Source organism: Strix uralensis, chromosome 24, assembly GCF_047716275.1.
Source record: "Strix uralensis isolate ZFMK-TIS-50842 chromosome 24, bStrUra1, whole genome shotgun sequence".
Taxonomy (NCBI): domain Eukaryota; kingdom Metazoa; phylum Chordata; class Aves; order Strigiformes; family Strigidae; genus Strix; species Strix uralensis.
Window position 1 is genome coordinate 4,381,416 of NC_133995.1, and position 18,583 is coordinate 4,399,998.

Below are 18,583 nucleotides of genomic sequence, written 5' to 3' on the forward strand. Positions count from 1 at the left end.
CAAACTGATTTTTCCACAGTTCAAGCTGTTTCTTTCTTTTCTCACAGAAGGTTTAGAAGTACAGAAAAAAAATACCCAGACAACCAAAAATATAGTTGCCTGTCTTTTTCTTCCCCACCCTCCACAGAACTGCTATCAAAATAACTCCTCAATAATATACATATTTATTTTCTCTTAATTAGTGCCGATATTTACAAAAATTGTGATACTCTGAAGAATAAATTATATACACTCATGATAAACCAGACAGCAAATGCTCATTTGGAATATGTATGTACACAGATCTGTATACCTATATACAACGGTCAGCCTTATTGACTCGGGTGCCCCTCAGCCCGTAGATCCACCCGACCCCCAGGACACCCCCGCGTCGTCAATAAGAGCAGTAACGTCTATACACACTGTGCAATTCGGATACAGCTGGTGTCTAAATTTTTGTCTAGCAAACGCATGGTTAAATGACTTGAAATTCCCACGAGTCCTCCTTTAACAGTCTATAGGCCTCTCTCCATTCCTGGTCCCATTTCTCCCGTAACCATGGAAACAAAAGGTTCAGCTCCAGCATCCTTAGGATGAGTCCTTCTTGGATTTCCTCTTCCTATTGATTCACTCAAATTAGGCACCGCACGCAGGGTTGATCCAATACCCATTTTTTCCCCTTGTGCTTCGGCGTATGACATTGGAGGACAAGAGCGCAGTCTCAAGCAATGAGGGAGCAAGTGCAAATGGATAATTACAGTCTTATAGGCAGCAGAAGAATTTAAAAAATAAAAATATCAAAAAAACCAAACCCCAAAAGACCAACCCCAAGCTCAGGAGAGCCAGGCAGGGCTGGGGAGGGGATGTGGTCCCCATGAGGGTCCACGTGCGTGGATCTTGTGTGGTTACATGATGTCCAGCAGCTCCTACAAGCCAGACCGTTCCCCCCCTGAGGAAAAACATGGATAAAGAATTTCTCTCTCATCACATACAATTGGGCTGGGGGATCTTTTCCCCAGTGCTGTGCTTTCAGGGCTGATTTACACCACTGGAGGCTGGTCCCTCTCCCCCACGATGGGACGTGGCAGGACCGGAGCACCCATTTCTGAGAAGGGGGGATGAAATTTGAGCAGCCAAATACAGTAACATCATGGGAAGACCAAGGCCACGGGGAGACTGAGGTTCACATGGGGGCTGGGGGAGGGCATTGCTTTGGCCAGAGGCAGGACAGTGGCTGGTGCATGGGGGGGACCTTGTCCTTCCTTGGGGCTCCTGGTGGGGGACAGCAGCTGGTCCCCAACAGGAGGGACCGAGGGATGCACTGGATGCGGAGGAGGTCAAATGCTGCCAGGGGTATGAAGAGGGAGCCACAGTCTTTTTTTGTGCGCAGAATGAAATGGTTTGGGGTTGACTCCTTTCCTCACCCCTCAGTCCCTTTAACACTACACTGACCAGCTCCCACTGACAGAAGAAACCCCCGGGACGCCCCCATGGATGTAGACCTTGAGATAAACCCACCCCAGCTCCAAAAGTGGGAGATGCTTCTCACCACCAGCTTAGAAGCCAACATGGTTCAAGGGACTTAAAATCCAGCCATTACAAAAAAAAAAAAACACATGAAACCCCCCCACCCAGTGCAGCACAGGGCTTGCATCGCAAACAAATCCCTTCAACTTCTGCTTGGCTTTCCCTGCACAGTCACAGAAATGGTCATGATGGGCCTAAACCAGGGATTTGGGATCGAGAGCAGAGATGCTGCAAAGCTGCCAGTTTGCAGAGGGATGCGTGGAGCCAAAGGCCACCAGCCCCTCGGGATGCTCCCACTTCTAAGGCCAGATCCAGATCTCCTTCTTCTCTTGGGCCTGTCCCTAACTGTACTGCAAGCTCTGGAAAAACTACAAGACTTTGGCAGCAATTTCAAGGGCTGACCCAGGAATTATCTGATAACAAAGCAAGACCCTTCCTGAAATACCTCCTCCTCCTCTGTCTTTTTCTCTCCTTCTGTGTATTTATGCACAAATATGCCCATATTTATACACCCACGTGCTACACTCTCATAACGCCAATCTAGAGATCCTTTTGTTCATATAGCTCAGTATTCAAATCTGTAGGACTTCGACACAAAACATTGCTGCAGAGATTAGTTTTCCCAATAAAACACATTGCCCCGTACAGATAGTTTTTTCCTAGCAGCCCTAATCACTTGGTGGTATCCAGCCAGTATATGAGCCTCACCCCATTGCCCTTAGCAGTGATTTTGGAAGGACTGATGTGTTGCTTGCAGGCTTGGGCATGTGGTTGGGTGTTAGAAGACAACCCGCACTGTAATCACCACTTTCCATCTCTCCAAAACCATGGCGCAAAGGATAAAACTAAAATACAGCTGCTGTCTCCTCTGGGTGCCAACCCAGGAGCACCTCCGCAGACCAGAGAGCTTCAGTCCCCCATCCCACCCCTGGAGAGAGGCAAACATCTCCGCAGGAGGAAGAGATGAACCAGACCACCTACGTTAGGTGACCTGATGGAATCTAACATAGATGGTGGGATCCTCCCCTTCCTCAGTCCCTAATTTAGCATCCTCAATCTGAGCCACTTTGCAGCTCATTTTTGCACCCTTTCAGAGTCAAGGGGAGTTTTGGATGTTCAGCATCTCCGCAGAAACAGGCCCAGAGTCTCTCAAACTACATTCCTCAAGAAAAAAAAAAAAAAAAAAAAGAGAATCACAGTCTCCTCCTGAAAAACTGGTTCAAGATCACATCAGTGAGTCAGAAGCAAAGCTAGAAATAGCACTAGAGCTCCGACCTGCAGGCACAAATCCCATTAAAAGCTATAGGGGAACCATTTCTCTGTGTGGGGGAGAAACCTGGACCCTACTGCAGTATGCAGCCTGATGGATCGCTTCCAGCCACAGCCCCTACAGACATTTTTTGCCCTGAAACAAGCATCCAAGCACTTATCTGGGTGTTTTCCCTGTTTACCAAACATGGTGCCAAGGGCAGCCCAGAGACGGTCTCCCTCCACGGCTCATTTTCCCCAGGAACATCTGCCTGGGTGAATGCAAGGGGTGCAGGATCTGTCCTAAGGAAGGGACCGGCTGTGCTGGCCCCTGCCATGGGGACAGATGCCAGCTCATATTGGAGACAACAGGAGGAATGTGACCTCTTGCTCTCTGGCCCTGTTCATCCCTGCGATGCAGCTCTGAGGCTTCCCAAGGCAGCCAGGACCCCCCAGCTTGGTGAGTGGGTTTGGATGTGCCTGATCCTGCTCATGGATCCGCTCTCCCCTCCTGCCTGGCCTCAGAAAGCCCACAGGGACACTGTGCCAAAAACAACACCTCTCCCAAAAAAAACATGATCTTCCTCCTTATTGAACCACAGTGGCATTCACGCTCCCAAGATGTACCCAGTACTTTGGCAAATGCTTCCCCCAAATCATCTTAAGTCCACAGGCATTAAACAACCAGGCACTTTGCAAAGTCTCGTTGAGTGCCAGCATCATCCCAAAACACCCTGCAGCAGCCTCCCCTCAGCCTCGGTGCCTTCCCACACACCAGGGATGGGATTGCCCAGTGCTAGAGGCACCCATGGGTGGACCGGCAGAATCCCAGTGCATCAGGCAGCTTCCCCATGCAAGCTCACATCCCCATGGACCCACGACGAGCCGGATCGATGGAAGCTGGCCGGCCGCCCTGGGAATCACGCCCAAGTCGGTGGCTCACGCCAGCCCCATCCCATTCAATGGGATGAGCTTCAGAAGCAGAGATTTATTGCTTTCAGTTGCGTTGCTTCTTTTTGCGTGTGTTTAAGATGTTAATGGGCTTCAGGGGCTCCCGTTTCAGAGCTGCAGCAGCAGAGAGAGAGGAGAGGGCTCTTAATATAGCATGATGTAATTAAAGACAGGCTGGGGTCCCATGCTGCATGGTGCTGAGCACCTTTGAGACCCAACGCATTGATGCTGCTGGTCCTCTGCACCAAGCAGAAGCCAGGACTCTCGTGCATTAACCATGGACACTTGGTATTAATTATAGCCAGGCCTGAATTAATCAATCAATAAAATAAAAATGAGGAGTGATTCCACCTGGCCAAGGGGAGTCGCATCAGCACGAGAGATGGATCTGGCCCTAAAGCAGCATTTTGAACCATTGCTGTAGAATACGCTAGCACCGTTTATTTTATTGTTATTAGTATGGTTTTCCTCTCTGAGCTCAGGAAGGGTCTGACTGACCTCCCTCGCATGCTCTGCAATGGGGTTCCCTCCTTGTGCCCACACTTCACCACAGCAGTACAGCACTGACTGTGTCCCAGTTCAGCCCAAATTCACCCCAACTCAACAGGCTGCTAAACCCCATCCCACACCCCAGGGAGGCTTTGCTTGACCACGACCTTGGAAGAGGTTTGCATCCCTCTCCCCTGATGTGGCAGAGGAACGGGGCGCCCATCCCCAGGGATTGTCAGCAATGAGGGGAAAACACAAGGGAATCCAGATGGAGATGGGGAAAGCAGATGAGATCCCCCTGGACTGACAGGTCCCACCTATCCCCAAATAACACCGAGGATGAAGAAGAAGAAGAGACAGCCTCAGGGTCTCACCCCTCCTAAAAACCCTGGACGAAGGCAAAGCAAAGGCTCAGAGGCACCAGCTCGGATCCAGCCCGCCCTCAACATTTGCCCTCTCCATCATAAAGGAATAAACCACCAGCCCTGAGGCTCTACATGGTTGAAAAGAAGTTTTCCAGCCCAAAATGCACCCTGCCCTGGTGATCCCATGGGGACTGAGGGGCAGGTCATCCTGCTCCAGCCCATGTCCCACCATCCTGGTGCTCCCAAGCCAGGAAGCCCCCACTGCCCCAGGTGCTCATGTTTGCTGAGGATTCGGCCCTATAGTCGCTCTCTAAATATCTATATACACACACACGATAATTATATGGGAAACGGCTGAAAATTGCTGAACAAACAAGTCAGGAGAGCCAGTACCTGCTATTCCACCTGCTCCTCATGCCCTCTCTGATCCACGGTGGTTTCTGCTCATGACACCAAGATTAATGACTAATTACTTGCCCCATAATGAGTGCAGGTGTTTAACTTTCAGCTCACCTTCCCTCGCTTGCGTTAGTCGGCTCTTGTGTCTGGATGCTCGGACACTCAGGCTTTGCCTTGTTATCTATCAAACTGCTGTCAGCACATGCCTTCCCCATCCAGTTTTTAAATATAATGGAGATTTTTTCAACTCCCATGAATCTCCTTCGAGCCACTGGAGAATCTATAAACACTATAAACATGAATACTGTATAGTCTACTAAGAAAATATATATTTGTGTGTGTATTAAATATTCAGATTCATGCAACAAATATCCATGCAGCTGTACTGTATTACTGGTTAAATTTCACTGCAGTATAAATATATTATAGGCCACAGCATAGTTGCTCCAGTTTTATATATAGATATTAAAAAAGATGCTTCTTCCAACTCATTTTCAATGTGTCAGTGGAGGTGTCTTTGGTGATCCTGGAAATATTGGTAATGGAAGTGTCATCTAAATAAATAAATAAAATCCAAGCGCTTGATTTATTTACTCGTCCCTCCCGATGCCTAGCATAGAAAATTTAAGACTTAATAAATAATGTGCCGTCATACTAATTATCCCTCCCCTGGGCCTCACACTGGCATACTGCAGTGGCTGAAACTATTGCAGCATGCAGCATTTTCAGTTATGAAACATGAGCCTGGGCGATGCGTTCGCACTTGGCATTCCCGGGGCGGAAACCTGAGCCTTCAAGCAGTTCGGACACACGACTGCATCTTCCCTTCATTAAGCTCTGCCTGACCTTTCCCAGCCGTTCCCCATGCCTGGAAGCTGGCGATCACTCAGCTCCATGAGACAGGGACTGGCATTCGTGGTACCCCAGGATGGCCCGGAGCTGCCCCCTGCATCCCCATCCCATTGCTCGAAATGCCCAACCACTCCATATCTTTGGAAACCCACAAGCCTGGGATGGGAGAAGGGAATCAAAATGGTTTGTTGGTTGGGTTTTTTTTGCACGAACGCTTATTCAGTGTGGAAATCAAAGGTTAAAAGTCACTTACACAGCTATTGCTTCCCATGCAGAACCAAATATACACCGTAGAAAATACTGTATTAACTACAATGCAGAGCAGCACTCAATATCTGCAATTGTTCCACTTCAGCTTTAAATACGTTACTAGATTTTAGCGACTAGACATCGGTTAGCATTTTGGTGATATTCACATAGTTTGTGTTAGCTAGGGTGCAATTGGCTGTCTTCAAGTTCTCCTCCCTAAAATCCTCATTGCTATTGTTTACGCCTTCCTGAATCTCCATATAATCAGACTTACTAATAGTAGAGGCACTTCTGCTTTTCTTTAGGTCAGGGGAAGAGGGGATCTTTGGGCAGCTGGTTACTTGCAAATATTGAGCCTGCTCCTCTCCCTCCGTCTCCCGGTGGTAGAAGTAATTGAAGTTAGACACTATGACGGGCACTGGTAAGGCAATCGTTAATACGCCAGCGATGGCACACAAGGAACCCACTATTTTCCCCCCGATGGTCGTGGGGACCATGTCTCCGTAGCCAACAGTCGTCATGGAAACCACGGCCCACCAGAAGGCATCAGGGATGCTCGGGAACTGGGACTCGCTCTCGTCGGCCTCGGCAAAGTAGACGGCGCTGGAGAAGAGGATGACGCCGATGAAGAGGAAAAATATCAAGAGGCCCAGCTCCCGCATGCTGGCCTTGAGAGTCTGCCCCAGGATCTGTAGCCCCTTGGAGTGTCGGGAGAGTTTGAAGATCCTGAAGACCCGCACCAAGCGGATGACTCGAAGGATGGCCAAGGACATGGCTTGCTGGCCTTGCTGACCGTCCTCCGGCTTCTCAGCCAGCTCTGTCCCTAAGGTGATGAAATAGGGAATGATGGCTACGATGTCTATAATGTTCATGATGTTGGTAAAAAATCCAGCCTTGCTGGGGCAGGCGAAAAACCTCACCAAGAACTCGAAGGAGAACCAGATGATGCAAAGTGTCTCCACAATGAAGAAGGGGTCTGTGAAAGAGGTGGACTGCTGGTACCCCATGCTGCTGTTGGAGTAGGGGGGATGGCTCAGCCCACTGCCGTGCATGTCTTCATTCTCATCCCGAAAAATGGGCAATGTTTCCAGGCAAAAGCTGACGATGGAGATCAAAATCACCATGACAGAGACAATAGCTATAATCCTGGCAGGGCCTGAGCTTTCAGGGTACTCAAAGAGCAACCACACTTGTCTCTGAAACTCATTCTCAGGCAACGGTCTTTCCTCTTCTTTGATGTAGCCTTCATCCTCCCGAAACATCTCCATCGCTTCTTCCCCCAGTTCATAGAAACGAATCTCTTCCGAGAAGATATCTAAGGGCACATTAACCGGCCTCCGCAACCTCCCACCAGACTGGTAATAGTACAAAATCGCATCGAAGCTGGGTCTGTTCCGATCAAAGAAATACTCATTCCGGAGAGGGTCAAAATACCTCATTCTCTTTTTAGGATCCCCTAGTAAGGTCTCTGGAAACTGGGCTAGTGTCTTGAGCTGTGTCTCAAAGCGCAGACCCGAAATATTAATGACCACCCTCTCGCAGCATTCATGGTCGGTCTCAGGGTTATACGTGTCCTGTGGGTGACCGGGAAGAGCTGCAGCTTCATCTGCAGGATCTCCGGTAGCAACTGTCATATTGGGGTTTAAAAGAAATCCTTATGCTAAACTCTTCCCAGTGCCCGGTGGTGGGATCGGATTCAGGGCAGGGCTACTATCCTGCAGAAGGACAGGTACGTAGGTTTGGAAGTGTCTCATGAAAAGGCGAAGGGATGATATAAAAAAAAAAAAAAGAGAAAATAAAAAAAAAAAAAAAGGAAAGAAAATCGTCCCTGCTGAGAAAGAGAGAGATGAAATAAAGTTGGGGGGGAGGAGAGCAGCTCCCTTCACTAGCATGTCTATCCCCTTCCTTGAGGGGGTTAATTTGCCTTCTTTGGGACAGAGTTCAAAAACTCCCATCTAAACCCATTAGGTGGAAGAGAGAAAACACCTGAGGAAGCGTCACCTATTCAAAACCAGTGTGGAAAAACTGGCATTGGCAAACCAGAACTTTTGTTTGGCTAAAAATAAAAATTCTAATTAAAAAAAAAAAAAAAAAAAAGAAGATGAAAGGGAAGGGAAGAGAAAGGAAGGAAGAAAAATAACCCCATCCAGCCCTAAAGTGGCGAGGGGACCCCGCGGGGTGCCAGGGAGAGGCAGACCAGGCTCAGCTCATTTCCAGGCATGCAGCTAAGGGTTAACATTTAACCGTGCAATCTCAGGCAATCTACCCTCCTAAGGGGCTCCGATTTTAAGTGAGAGACCTTCCCAATCCTCTTGCCCTGGCCATAAAGCTGCGAGGCGACATGCTGCCCTCCCTGCCTGCAGCCAACCGGGCAAGCTTTGCGGCTACCCGAATTTGGAGCCGCCGATGCAAGCTGCCCCGCGGACCACTGCAGTCCCCCTCCTCGACCGCTGGTGTCCCGGCTCCTGTCATTCTCTGCAAACCACCATGGCACACAGAAAACAAATCACATTACCTGGAGAAGCCAAATCTTAGTGTCTCTTAGTAACACCGATTATCTGACCCTGGGGAAATCCTAGAGAGAAATACAGGCTTCCAAGATCCCCATAATTTCCTCTCTCTTCAAAGTTAAAAATAATGGTGAGTCATCGTAGAAAAAGGAGAAGGGACATAAAAGGGGTTAGATTCCCAGATGGTGGAAGTCAGGTCTTGTAATGGTTTGGACTGGAGAGAGAGAGAAAGAGAGACAGAGAGACAGAGAGACAGAGTCTTCTCGGTAGCTGTTGCAGATCTGCACTTCAGGGCAGATGAGCGTCTGTCTGATGCCTTCGGTACGACGGTGAAAAGATGCTAAGCTCAGCAAAACCCGGTGTCCCCAGTGTCCTCGGGAGGTGTGGCATCGCCTGGAAAAAACACCAAGAAGGTAGCAAGCTGCTGGGGGCTTAAAAGGAGCATCTGCAAAGCCCCAGCTCCTCCAGGCACCCCCTTTTTTCCTCCCTGCGAGCTGTTTGCCCGCTGCCTGGCCAACCTGCACTGCAACACGAGAGGAGGGCGAGAGCGCGCTAGCGGCAAGGCGGAAAAAACCAGAGCCCCATCTCCCTCCGCTCTCACTCAACGCCACGGCGTGCAGCGGGGCCGGGCTGCCCGTGGGAGCCGGTGCCAGGCGAAGGGGAGGGGGGGCACGACGCAGCCACCCCCCCGGTCGCTGAGGCTCTGCAAAGCCGCGGTGCGTTCCCACCGCCGAGCACCCAGGAGCTGGTGGTACCCACTGGGCGCAGCACCCACGCCATCGCGCCGCGTTCCCGGGTGATTCAGGAGGCTCCGGCTTCAGCCGCGAGACTGAACCCCCCCACCGGTCCCTGTCTGTCCCCCCCAAAGGCCACTTGCCCCCTCAGATGGCTCCAAGGAACCCCGAGCATCGTGGGCCCAACCGTGGGACCCACGCGACCTGCATCCGCCCTCCCCATCCTCCCAGAAGCCAACCCCCCGGCCGACCCACCCCCGTGGGAATTCGACTCCGGGTGGGCAAAATTTCTCATGGGGATGTTGAGGCTCTGCTCCCTGGTCAGTGCCGGCTCATCAGCAGCCCTGCTCCTAACGAGCGCTCATTTAGATCACCCTGCATTGCCTCACACCATGGAGGTGCTCAACCCAGAGAGGTCCAACCAACCTCTCATTTTTTCTTTATTATTTTTTTCCCTCCCAAAGAAAAAAAAAAAACCACCTCTAACCTCCCTTCTTCAGCTCCAACTCGACTTGTCTACTTTGAGCCAGGATTACAGAACCGGGTAGGGGAGGCAGGTGGAAAATAACCCCGTGGTCCCGATCTCCTCGGCAAAGATTTCAGCCGTCTCCAGGCCATTTATGCCTGTTGGTTCCTCTCCTCATCACCCGAGGTGCAGATGTTGCCGCAGATCCCTCTTTTCTTGGAAATTTCCCTTTCCTGTGCAACCCTCCTCTCCCTTCTCCTTATGCACTAGAAAAAATAGTACAACCCTGACAAGGCTTGCAGCACTCTCCGCTTTGCTTAACCCTTTTCTGCCAGGCCCAGAGGAGAGGAGGTTGCATTTGTCCCAGTTTTTCTCCTTTTCCTGCATTTTCTCCCCACCGCTCACTCCCCAGCAAGTGGCTCAGGAGTTTGGCTGGGTTTGACCTTCCCTGGCTCCTCTGAGCATCATCCTAAAACACCGCCAACACCATCCTTCCGCTGCTGCAAAAAATATCTGGCAGGCACAAACCCCCATTTCACCAAAAATCAACCAATCTTCAATTTTTTCTAAATACAGTTTTTCTCCTGCCTGTAAACTCCGTCCTTCCCTTTCTCCCTTCCCAAAACACCCCTGGTTTGTTTAACAGTACAGAGTTTTACTTTTTTTTTTTTTTTTTAACATGTTTATTTTTATTTGACATGAGGTCTAAGCTCCTTCCCCCAAGTCCGAATCCAAGCGGTGATGCTTGGTGCTTACCGGACATGGTTACAGCATCATCTAAGTTGACATCACACAGCCCAACACTCAGTTTCTCCTACTTTCTCCCCATCACATGCTTCCTGGCAAACACACATCCCCCCTTCCAAGCATCTTTGGGGTTAATTCATGCAAATTTCAGGGGGAAGGGGGGGGGGGGGGCATGGATTTGGTGAAGAAGAAGATTTGCCCAGAGACCCTCAATTTTCTCCCTGCCTGCACAGACCGCTGCAGGCAGGAGCCGTGCCTGTATTTCGGAGGGGTGAGATTTGGGGTTGCACACCTCGAGGACAAGGTCGTGTTTGCGACTAAAACAGGAATCCCTCCATTTGCACAGTTTATGGCCAGGCTGTATTTAAGCAGGGGAGCAGCGGGAGGGGGATGAGGGGGAAAGGATGCAAGGGAGGGTGGAAGAGAAAAAGGCACCAACTTACAATTGGCTCTGCAGTCAGGCATGCGGCGAATGCACAAGCAGCCGCTCTGCTCTGCGCCGCTGCCGGCACCTCTCACCTACGGCCCCCCAAACTCGTACCCCAGGAGTCAACCTCGGAAGGCAGCAGAGCTTCTCCATGAATATTCATAAGATTAATATGAGCGTCTTCTCCCCCCCCCCCCTCCCCGCCTCCCTCCTCCCAAGCCAGAGACCTAGATTTCAACCACTGGGAAATAATCATATCCCTGGATACGTGATGCTGCTTTACCATGCGGCTCTGATCCATACCATATTCTTGGTAATAGCTTGGATCTGCTCCGGGAGATCTGGGGGGTGGAGAACCACCAGCTCCGAGCAGCTTTGGGGAAGGAGATGGGGCAGGATCGGACTCACAGGGACCACACTGCTCTGCTCTTGGCTGAGCTGAGGATGTAAAACGCAATAATTTTATGTCACTTTGCATTTACAGACATTCCTTCACATGGAGGCATCTCCCACTCCCAAAGGAAGGACAAGACCAAGCTCTTACAAACTTGGCATGGAAGACCTACGGATCAACCCCTGCCCTGGGACATGAGGGACTGCTCTGCCATTATCCCATGGCCCCAAGAACACCTGGGCAGCAACAAGTCCTGCAAGGCACCCAACAAACTCTGCTCTGGAGGAGGCGATGGAAAATATTTCTGCTCCCATACACAGCGGTCAAATTGGCAAGGAGCTGCCAGTGCTGCCAGCAATTGCCCCAGGAACAACAACCCGAGGTGGGATGGGAGGGCATGGACCACCCTGAATACCCAAGAATGCCCAGCCAGGCAGGGGGATGTGGGGACATGTAGGGCTAAATCACATTATTTTAGCTCCCCGAGGTGCCAGGAGCAGCGGGTGGCACAGAGCCAGAGACTGGGTGCAGCACCAGGGAGTGCAGGGGGGACGCTGTCACCCACTGCTCCTCCCAACACCCCTCCCAATCTTGAAACAAAAAGCCCCAGCCAGATCCCAATATTGAAAATTAATTTCTCACCCTATGGCAAAATTGGGAATCCTTCGCTCCCTGCCACAAATGGCCTTTGTACCACAGGTTTTCTTACTGCATGCGTCCAACTGGGCATGAGGCTGCTCTGGATAAGGGGTTTTTAATGTCATCTGCATCATTTTAGCCTTTTCTGAAGGCAGATCTGCCATAGCAGGGTAGGTTGAATTCAGAAAATGCTACACCCGAGGCTAATCCTTATGCAATATGCAGAAACTGAGGCCGGGCAGAGAACAGTTCAAGTGAAGCTGAATTTCTAACTCGTTATTCCTGCTGCCGCCTTGCGAAGGTTTTGCAAAACCGGGGGGATTTTTCATATAAACAGCACCAGCTCTTTACAAAGAGCCAAAATCCCATCTCTAGCAAATCAGGGGAATTTCTGTGAATTGAGTGACACTCTCCTGATTTACTATCCTAATTGTGGAGCTATTATTATAGTCTGTGTGTGTGCACTTGCCTCCCTCAGCCACGCTGACAGCTCCAGACGTAACCCAGCCTTTCAGAGAACTAGATGAGCTGATGCACTGCACCCACTTGTCTGTTTTACAGGGATTTAACCAGCCGATGTCTTTGCATCAATATTATCATTAAAAAATAAGTCCCTTCTGGATTATTTCTTTTATCCAAATGGACTTTATAGGTACCCAAACTAGAAACCCTACCCCATCTGTGTGCATGGCCCTGGGAAAGTCACTTGGCATAAGGATGTCCCAGGGACCCAGCGACCCGGTGTCCAGGACCCATCAGGAAGCAGATGAGCTCCCCTTGCTTTGCCACCTTTCTTCCCAGGGAGGCCCCCAAATGACTTTTCAGACCCTCTGTTTGTGGGCTTGCAGCCAACCATGCAAACAAAATGCAAAAATGTGCACTTTTTCCCCCATTTTCCCCCCCTGTATCCTGCTGGCAGGGGGTTTGGGAGACGCTCTGTGATGTGGTGCTGGGGGGGGCATGGATGAAGCCCACAGGGCAGGGTGTCCCCAGGAGTGGCCTCATCCAGAACAGCAGAACTCAAGCCCTAGAGTCACAGTGCAAAGCACCACCCACGCCTGGCCTCACGCCACATCACCTGGGACGGGCACCAGTGTTACCATCCTCACTCATCCTGCACAGCCTTGGATGATGGCATCTCCCCGTGGTGTCCCTCCTGGGGACTCCATGCCACCTCCTGCAAAGCCAGAGGGACTTTTGAGAGTTGGAGTGGACACCAGCAGCCATGACAAGAGGAAGAGCCAAGCTGGACCAAGGCTTGACTGTGGTGCCAAGAAGAGCGGGCTTGCACGGGGCAGGGTGTTGAGCCCCCATCTCCACCCATGCCACGGCTTGTCAGCTGAAATGGGTTGACATAACTGGGCCCTGTGTCATTCAAGGAGCTGTGAAAGCGAGTTCCCGGGGCTGTGAGTCACCCTCCGGGGAAAGCATCCGACCTCCCACTGCTGCCTACGTCAGAGGATCGAGCTCCCGGCCCCCCAGCACCCACGCCTCGGTGCGTGAGCAAGAGGAGGGAATGCCGAGAGATGTCGGTGACCCCGATGCGGTGGCACGGCATCTAAAAATGACGGCAGCCAGGGAACAAAATGACACTGACCTGCGGAGCAGACTTTGCCCTTCCACAGCAGATGCTGCTGGTGAATCCCAAAATATCGTGGTGAGATAGGTCAGAGCATCTCCCCCAACCTGGGGAGGTGGGGGAAGGTTTGGGGCTTTGCCCAGGGTGAGAAAGGAGGAGCAGAGCAAAAAGTGATGCTGGGCTCTGCAGGAGCTGGGCAGGGCTCCTGGTCCATGGGACAATCTCCTGGTCCCTGGGAAGGCACTTCACGGCCAAAGGGAAAACTGCAAATATCGCCTGTCTGCAAAGTTAACATCAAATACATTCTCCCTCTGTATTTCTCCAAGGTGGTTTTCATAATAAAATATCTGATTATTTTAAAAATAGTTCCTTTGAGTACCAGTCTGAATTCTCATTTGGTCAAGACTGCTGAGTTGCAACATCTTTTCCTCCAAAGATGCTCCACCAGCCTGGACGGCCGGTCTGGAGAGGAGCTGGGCACCATTTGTTGAAAATAAAAGTCATTTAGCTCAAACAAAGCACAGTAAAGAACTTCAGTTCTTGAGGGCTTTGGAGCTCATCGAAATGATTGTGAATATTTTATGCCAGGCTGCTGCTCACTCCAGGAGAGCTAATGGACCCGCTGCCGGGCTGGCGCAGGGCGAGCATCGGTCCTGGGAGGGTGCCTCCTGCTTGGGCTGCTCCAGCCACTCCAGTTAAAAGGCTCTCAAAGCCGCTTTATTTCACTTGCACAAACAAAAAGGACAGGACAAGCCAAATTAACGAATGGAAAAGCAATCAATAGCCTCCTTCCAGCCAGGCGCGAGGGCTTTCAGCTCTGGAAAGAAAGGCCGCCAGCTCGCAAGCCTGCACATCATCCATGGATGAAGTCCCCCAACCCTCTCCAGGGCTGGGGTTTTATTCAAGGCATCAGCTGAGCCCCTGCGTCCCTGCAGGCTGGCTGTGGGCCATCACCTCCTCACTGAGGCGACCCAGCCATGTCCCTCTGTCCTTACAGTCCTCCTGCTCCAAAGGGACTTGCTTCAGGGCTCCAGAAGTGCCTTTATCTGAGACACCAGCCAAATGCCTGCTTTGCCGAGCCAGGACTGCTCGTGTGACCCTGAGACAGAGGAGAGGTGATGAATGTCTCATTTTCTCTCCAATGATTCATTTTTTTCAGGTCTGAGCCAGACCGTGCCCATCTGCCCAGCAAAGTATCCCTCCTCCTCTGGCTTTGGTGGAGGATGATGCTCACCAAAAGCAGGGAAATAGGGACAAAAGTTGAAACCTTCTGGTTGTTGAACTTAGGGAGGAGAAGACTAAGGGGAGGTGGGTGAAACCCCCAGTGGAGATGGCCAGCACCTGTAGGCAGATTGCCTTTGCCTTGGGGGAGCAGTTAGGTGACCTCAGGGTCCTCTCTGCACTGCCATGATGGGGCACAAATCCTTTTAGTCACTAGTCTTGGAACTAGTTCCCTGTGCAGGTGATGGCCAGGGTGACAGCACCTCTCAGCACAGCACAAATGGGACAAGCAGCCCCGCAGAGGCAATTTTTAGACTCCGTGGGTCTCAGCCCAAGTGTCTGCTGGTGCTTCGGGGGAGCCAAGAGCTGCTGAAGGTCAGATCTGAGCCATGAGAAGGGGTGAGATGTTCCCATCACCCCAGACGTTCATCGCTCCCCGGTAAACAAGCTGGGAGGAAAAGTGGTTCGAGAGGATGATTTGCCTCTTCTCTTCCTCCCACGCTGAGACGCTGCAGGGAGGAGACGTAGCCAGTGGGGATGCTCGGGCTGGGGAGCATCTTCCCAAGGCTGGGGTGGCAGCCTGGGCACGGTGACACTGTGGGCACGGTGGCACCGTGGCAGTGTCAGCCAGGAGATGGCACTGCATGGCACAGCACAAAGCGCCGCTGAGCCCAGCCTGCTGGGCCAAAGCCTGGCCTGGGCCAAGTTATGGGGCATGCCAGCCCCGTGGCCATGCCAGATGGTGAGCTGTGCCAAATCATGAGCTGTGCCAAACCATGGGCCACACCAGGTCAGGAGCTGTGCCAAATCGTGGATTGTGCCAGACTGGAAGCCGTGCCAGATTGCATGCCATGCCAGCCCGCCCCAGCTTCGTCCCTAACCTCACCCTCCAGCCAGGACCCCCGTGTCTCTGCTGCGCAGTGCAGCTCCAGTCCCTGCATGGTCTCTCCTTGAAATGGCCGTGCCATGGTGGAAAATTTCTAGCAGAAAAATAACAAAATTTTTTCCACTTTCTCAAACGGTTTGGAGGAAATTCATTATTTTATCGCTGCTGTCCAGCTGCCGGGAGCATCTGGAGATGCCCCATCGTGGTGACAATGACCTGGCCCCTCAAGCATGTCCACAGCAGCTCCGGGCTCACTGTTCTTACTGGTGACTCGGGTGGATGGCAGCCGCAGGGCTGCAGGTGACACCGGGGAGGACACAAGGGGACATGCCCAAGGCTACATGGGCAGGCAGTGTCAGAGCCCCATCTACTCCCGCAGGATCCAGGCAGGTGTGGACCCCACAGCCCCCTCCCCTTGATCCATGGGGAACGCCACTGACTCACAGCATCCTCTTTCCTGTCATTTCTTTGCCATATTTACTATTTCTTCATCTCCCACCCCCTCTTTTGGGAAGAGACAGACTTCCCCGTTTCCATGGAAACCCTCCCCTTCTCCCCTCACTTCTTCAAAGAGGTTTTCATCCGTTTCGTTCAAAAATAGCTATTTTTAGCCTCGGCTTCCCCTTCTCCCCCTCCCCACCTTTCACTCTCAACTCACGCTTTCCCAGACAAGCAGCACCCACTGGGGCTGCCGCCGTCACCAAGCACCCATGGGAGCTGCGGCACCACCCGCATGGCTGGTGACTCTGCAGGGGCAAGAGCAGCTTCAGTCCCTGTTCAGATCAGATCCCTTAATTTGTGCTTAATTCCCCTGGGGGTGTGGAAATGCTGGGGTATAAAGGAAATGCTTCTGTTCTGCAGGAAGGTCCTGGGAGCATCCAAAACCCTCAGTGCCCCACAGGCTGGGTCCTTGGGAATGACTGTCCTTGCAGCACCCTCTGTGATTCCATGACCCCGTGGAGTTGGGGGAACATTTCCTTTCCTGCAGTCACAGAGGGGACAGAGCCCCACGTAGCCCTGACCTGAAGCTCAGGAGCTGTGTGCACAAGGGCTCCTGTTGGGCCCCATACTGGGATGAACACCAGTTGCTCAAATGGAGCCAAGAAAGTCACACGTGGTGGTGGTCACCGCCTGGGACAGACAAGGAGATCACAGTCCCCTCTGTCATTCCCCACTTTGCCGAGTCAAGCATCTGCCACCCCCAAAATAACGTTCATTTGTTGGTATCTTCACCTGATCTGTGCTCGCTGGCGCACGTCTCATTCATGCCGATGGATAAATCAAGACGCAACTCACACTAACATCTACCTGGAAGAGCAGGAGGTGAAGTCTGCTTCCACCCTTCACAAATACAGACAGGGCAGAAATGCTGCCTAAATCCTCAGTATTGGTGCTGCAGATGAGCATGGTGAGGTCCTAAAACTGAAGCCCTGATGGAAGAAATTCAAGAGTATATTAATAAAATGAATAATAGCAAGTGGCCAGGACCAGGTGGTGTTAAGTAAAGGAGATTTCCATGGGGGAAACGAGAAGCTTAGCCATCCCATGGGTAAATATGATGGCAGAGGGATGGCCAACAACCCTTGCAAAAGGATGTCATGCCTCAGTGGTTGGAATAGAAAGGAAAATCCTTTCAGGCACCAACATCTGTTTGAAAGAAAGTGAAGTATCTAATATGAGGCCTCCTTAGCAAGGCATAGCTTGGGGAGAGAGGAAATACCCAGCGGGAGCCTGGCTCTGAGCTGGAAGAGCCCCTCTGCAGCATCCTGGAAAAGTCACAGTTGGAAGAGCTGGATGCTCTGTCTTGGAGAGAGGGATATGACACAGGTCATTAAAATCCTGCCTGGTGGTGAGATGGTGAGTAGGAAATGATTAATCAATATTTCTTCATAACGCAAGAAGGAAATGGCACCCAGGGAAATTTCCAAGCAGCAAATTTCAAGTCAGCAAGCGAAAGATTTATTGCACACACGTGTTGGAGTGCAGAGCCGTGCTGCTAGAGGCTGCCATAGCCACGCAGTCCTCACGTGGGGATGCCCACGCTCAGGTGAGGAGGTGAGTCAAAAGGACAGCAAAATCCAGCTCTTCAGCAGCCGGGCTCCTCCAGGCCCTTATTTTAAGATGAATTTATATGTCACAAATGCAGGCAGCACCAGTGCTTGCTCCATGCGCAGCTCCAAACACCCAACACTGTGTTACTGCCACGGTGGCATTTCCCCACTGCCGTTTATAACCTCCAGAGATGAAGTATGAGACATCCATCCTGTTGTCACACCGTGCCACCCCCGGGCTGACGTACATCCCGCAGCCGCTGCGCCCCTCCCAGCTCCTCCCTCCAAAAGCCAACAAGTTGGTAAATGAAATCCACCTTGGGGGAGATGAGCTGTTGGCACTGACCACGTCCAGCCCCTCCGCAGCTCTCTGGTGCCACATCTTCTCCATGCCCCCAGGTATGGGCTGGAAACCCTGCAAAACCCATGAGGTCTGGGCATGTGCCTTAAATCAAGGCTCCCCTCGTTCCTGGCAATGGGTTGGGTATGGGAACATTGCCCTCCACGCGTCGGTGGTGCTGTGGAAGGTGTCTTCTGCTGCTCTTCAAGCAAACCCAGGTGGCATGTGCCAGACACAGCCCCTGCGCCCGTCCTTCCTCTTGGGCTGGTTTGGGCTGATGCCATTCACACCATCCTCTGCATCTCAAACCTTGCAACATCCTGTTTTTCATGGATGCTTAAGTGCCTCCCCAGTTAACCACACGTCAACCGAAACCTGCAGCTGGAGGCACCACAACCCTGAGGGGAGCTGATACAGAAATCAAGGTCACGGCAAAGAGAGAAGCACCAAGAGCTGCTAAAACTCACCGCTCTGGCTCTGAGCACCCCTGAACCAGAGACCCTGACACCAACACTCTCTGGCATCTAGTT

At 51.6% G+C, this 18,583-nt stretch overlaps 1 protein-coding gene across 1 annotated transcript; it reads right to left on the minus strand.

Annotated features, from left to right (window-relative positions):
• Window positions 1–145: 145 nt before the first annotated feature.
• Window positions 146–9,937, minus strand: KCNA2 (potassium voltage-gated channel subfamily A member 2). The gene is made up of 3 exons (XM_074893677.1): window positions 9,791–9,937; window positions 8,575–8,962; window positions 146–7,774 (listed from the first exon to the last, which is right to left on the minus strand). The coding sequence occupies exon 3, from the start codon at window positions 7,691–7,693 to the stop codon at window positions 6,194–6,196; it is 1,500 nt and encodes a 499-aa protein (XP_074749778.1). The 5' UTR covers window positions 7,694–7,774; window positions 8,575–8,962; window positions 9,791–9,937; the 3' UTR covers window positions 146–6,193.
• Between the last annotated feature and the right edge of the window lie 8,646 nt (window positions 9,938–18,583).

What these genes read in the sequence shown, in the direction of transcription:
- KCNA2 (XM_074893677.1), bottom strand. Translation starts at nt 7,693, where the DNA reads ATGACAGTTGCTACCGGAGATCCTGCAGATGAAGCTGCAGCTCTTCCC.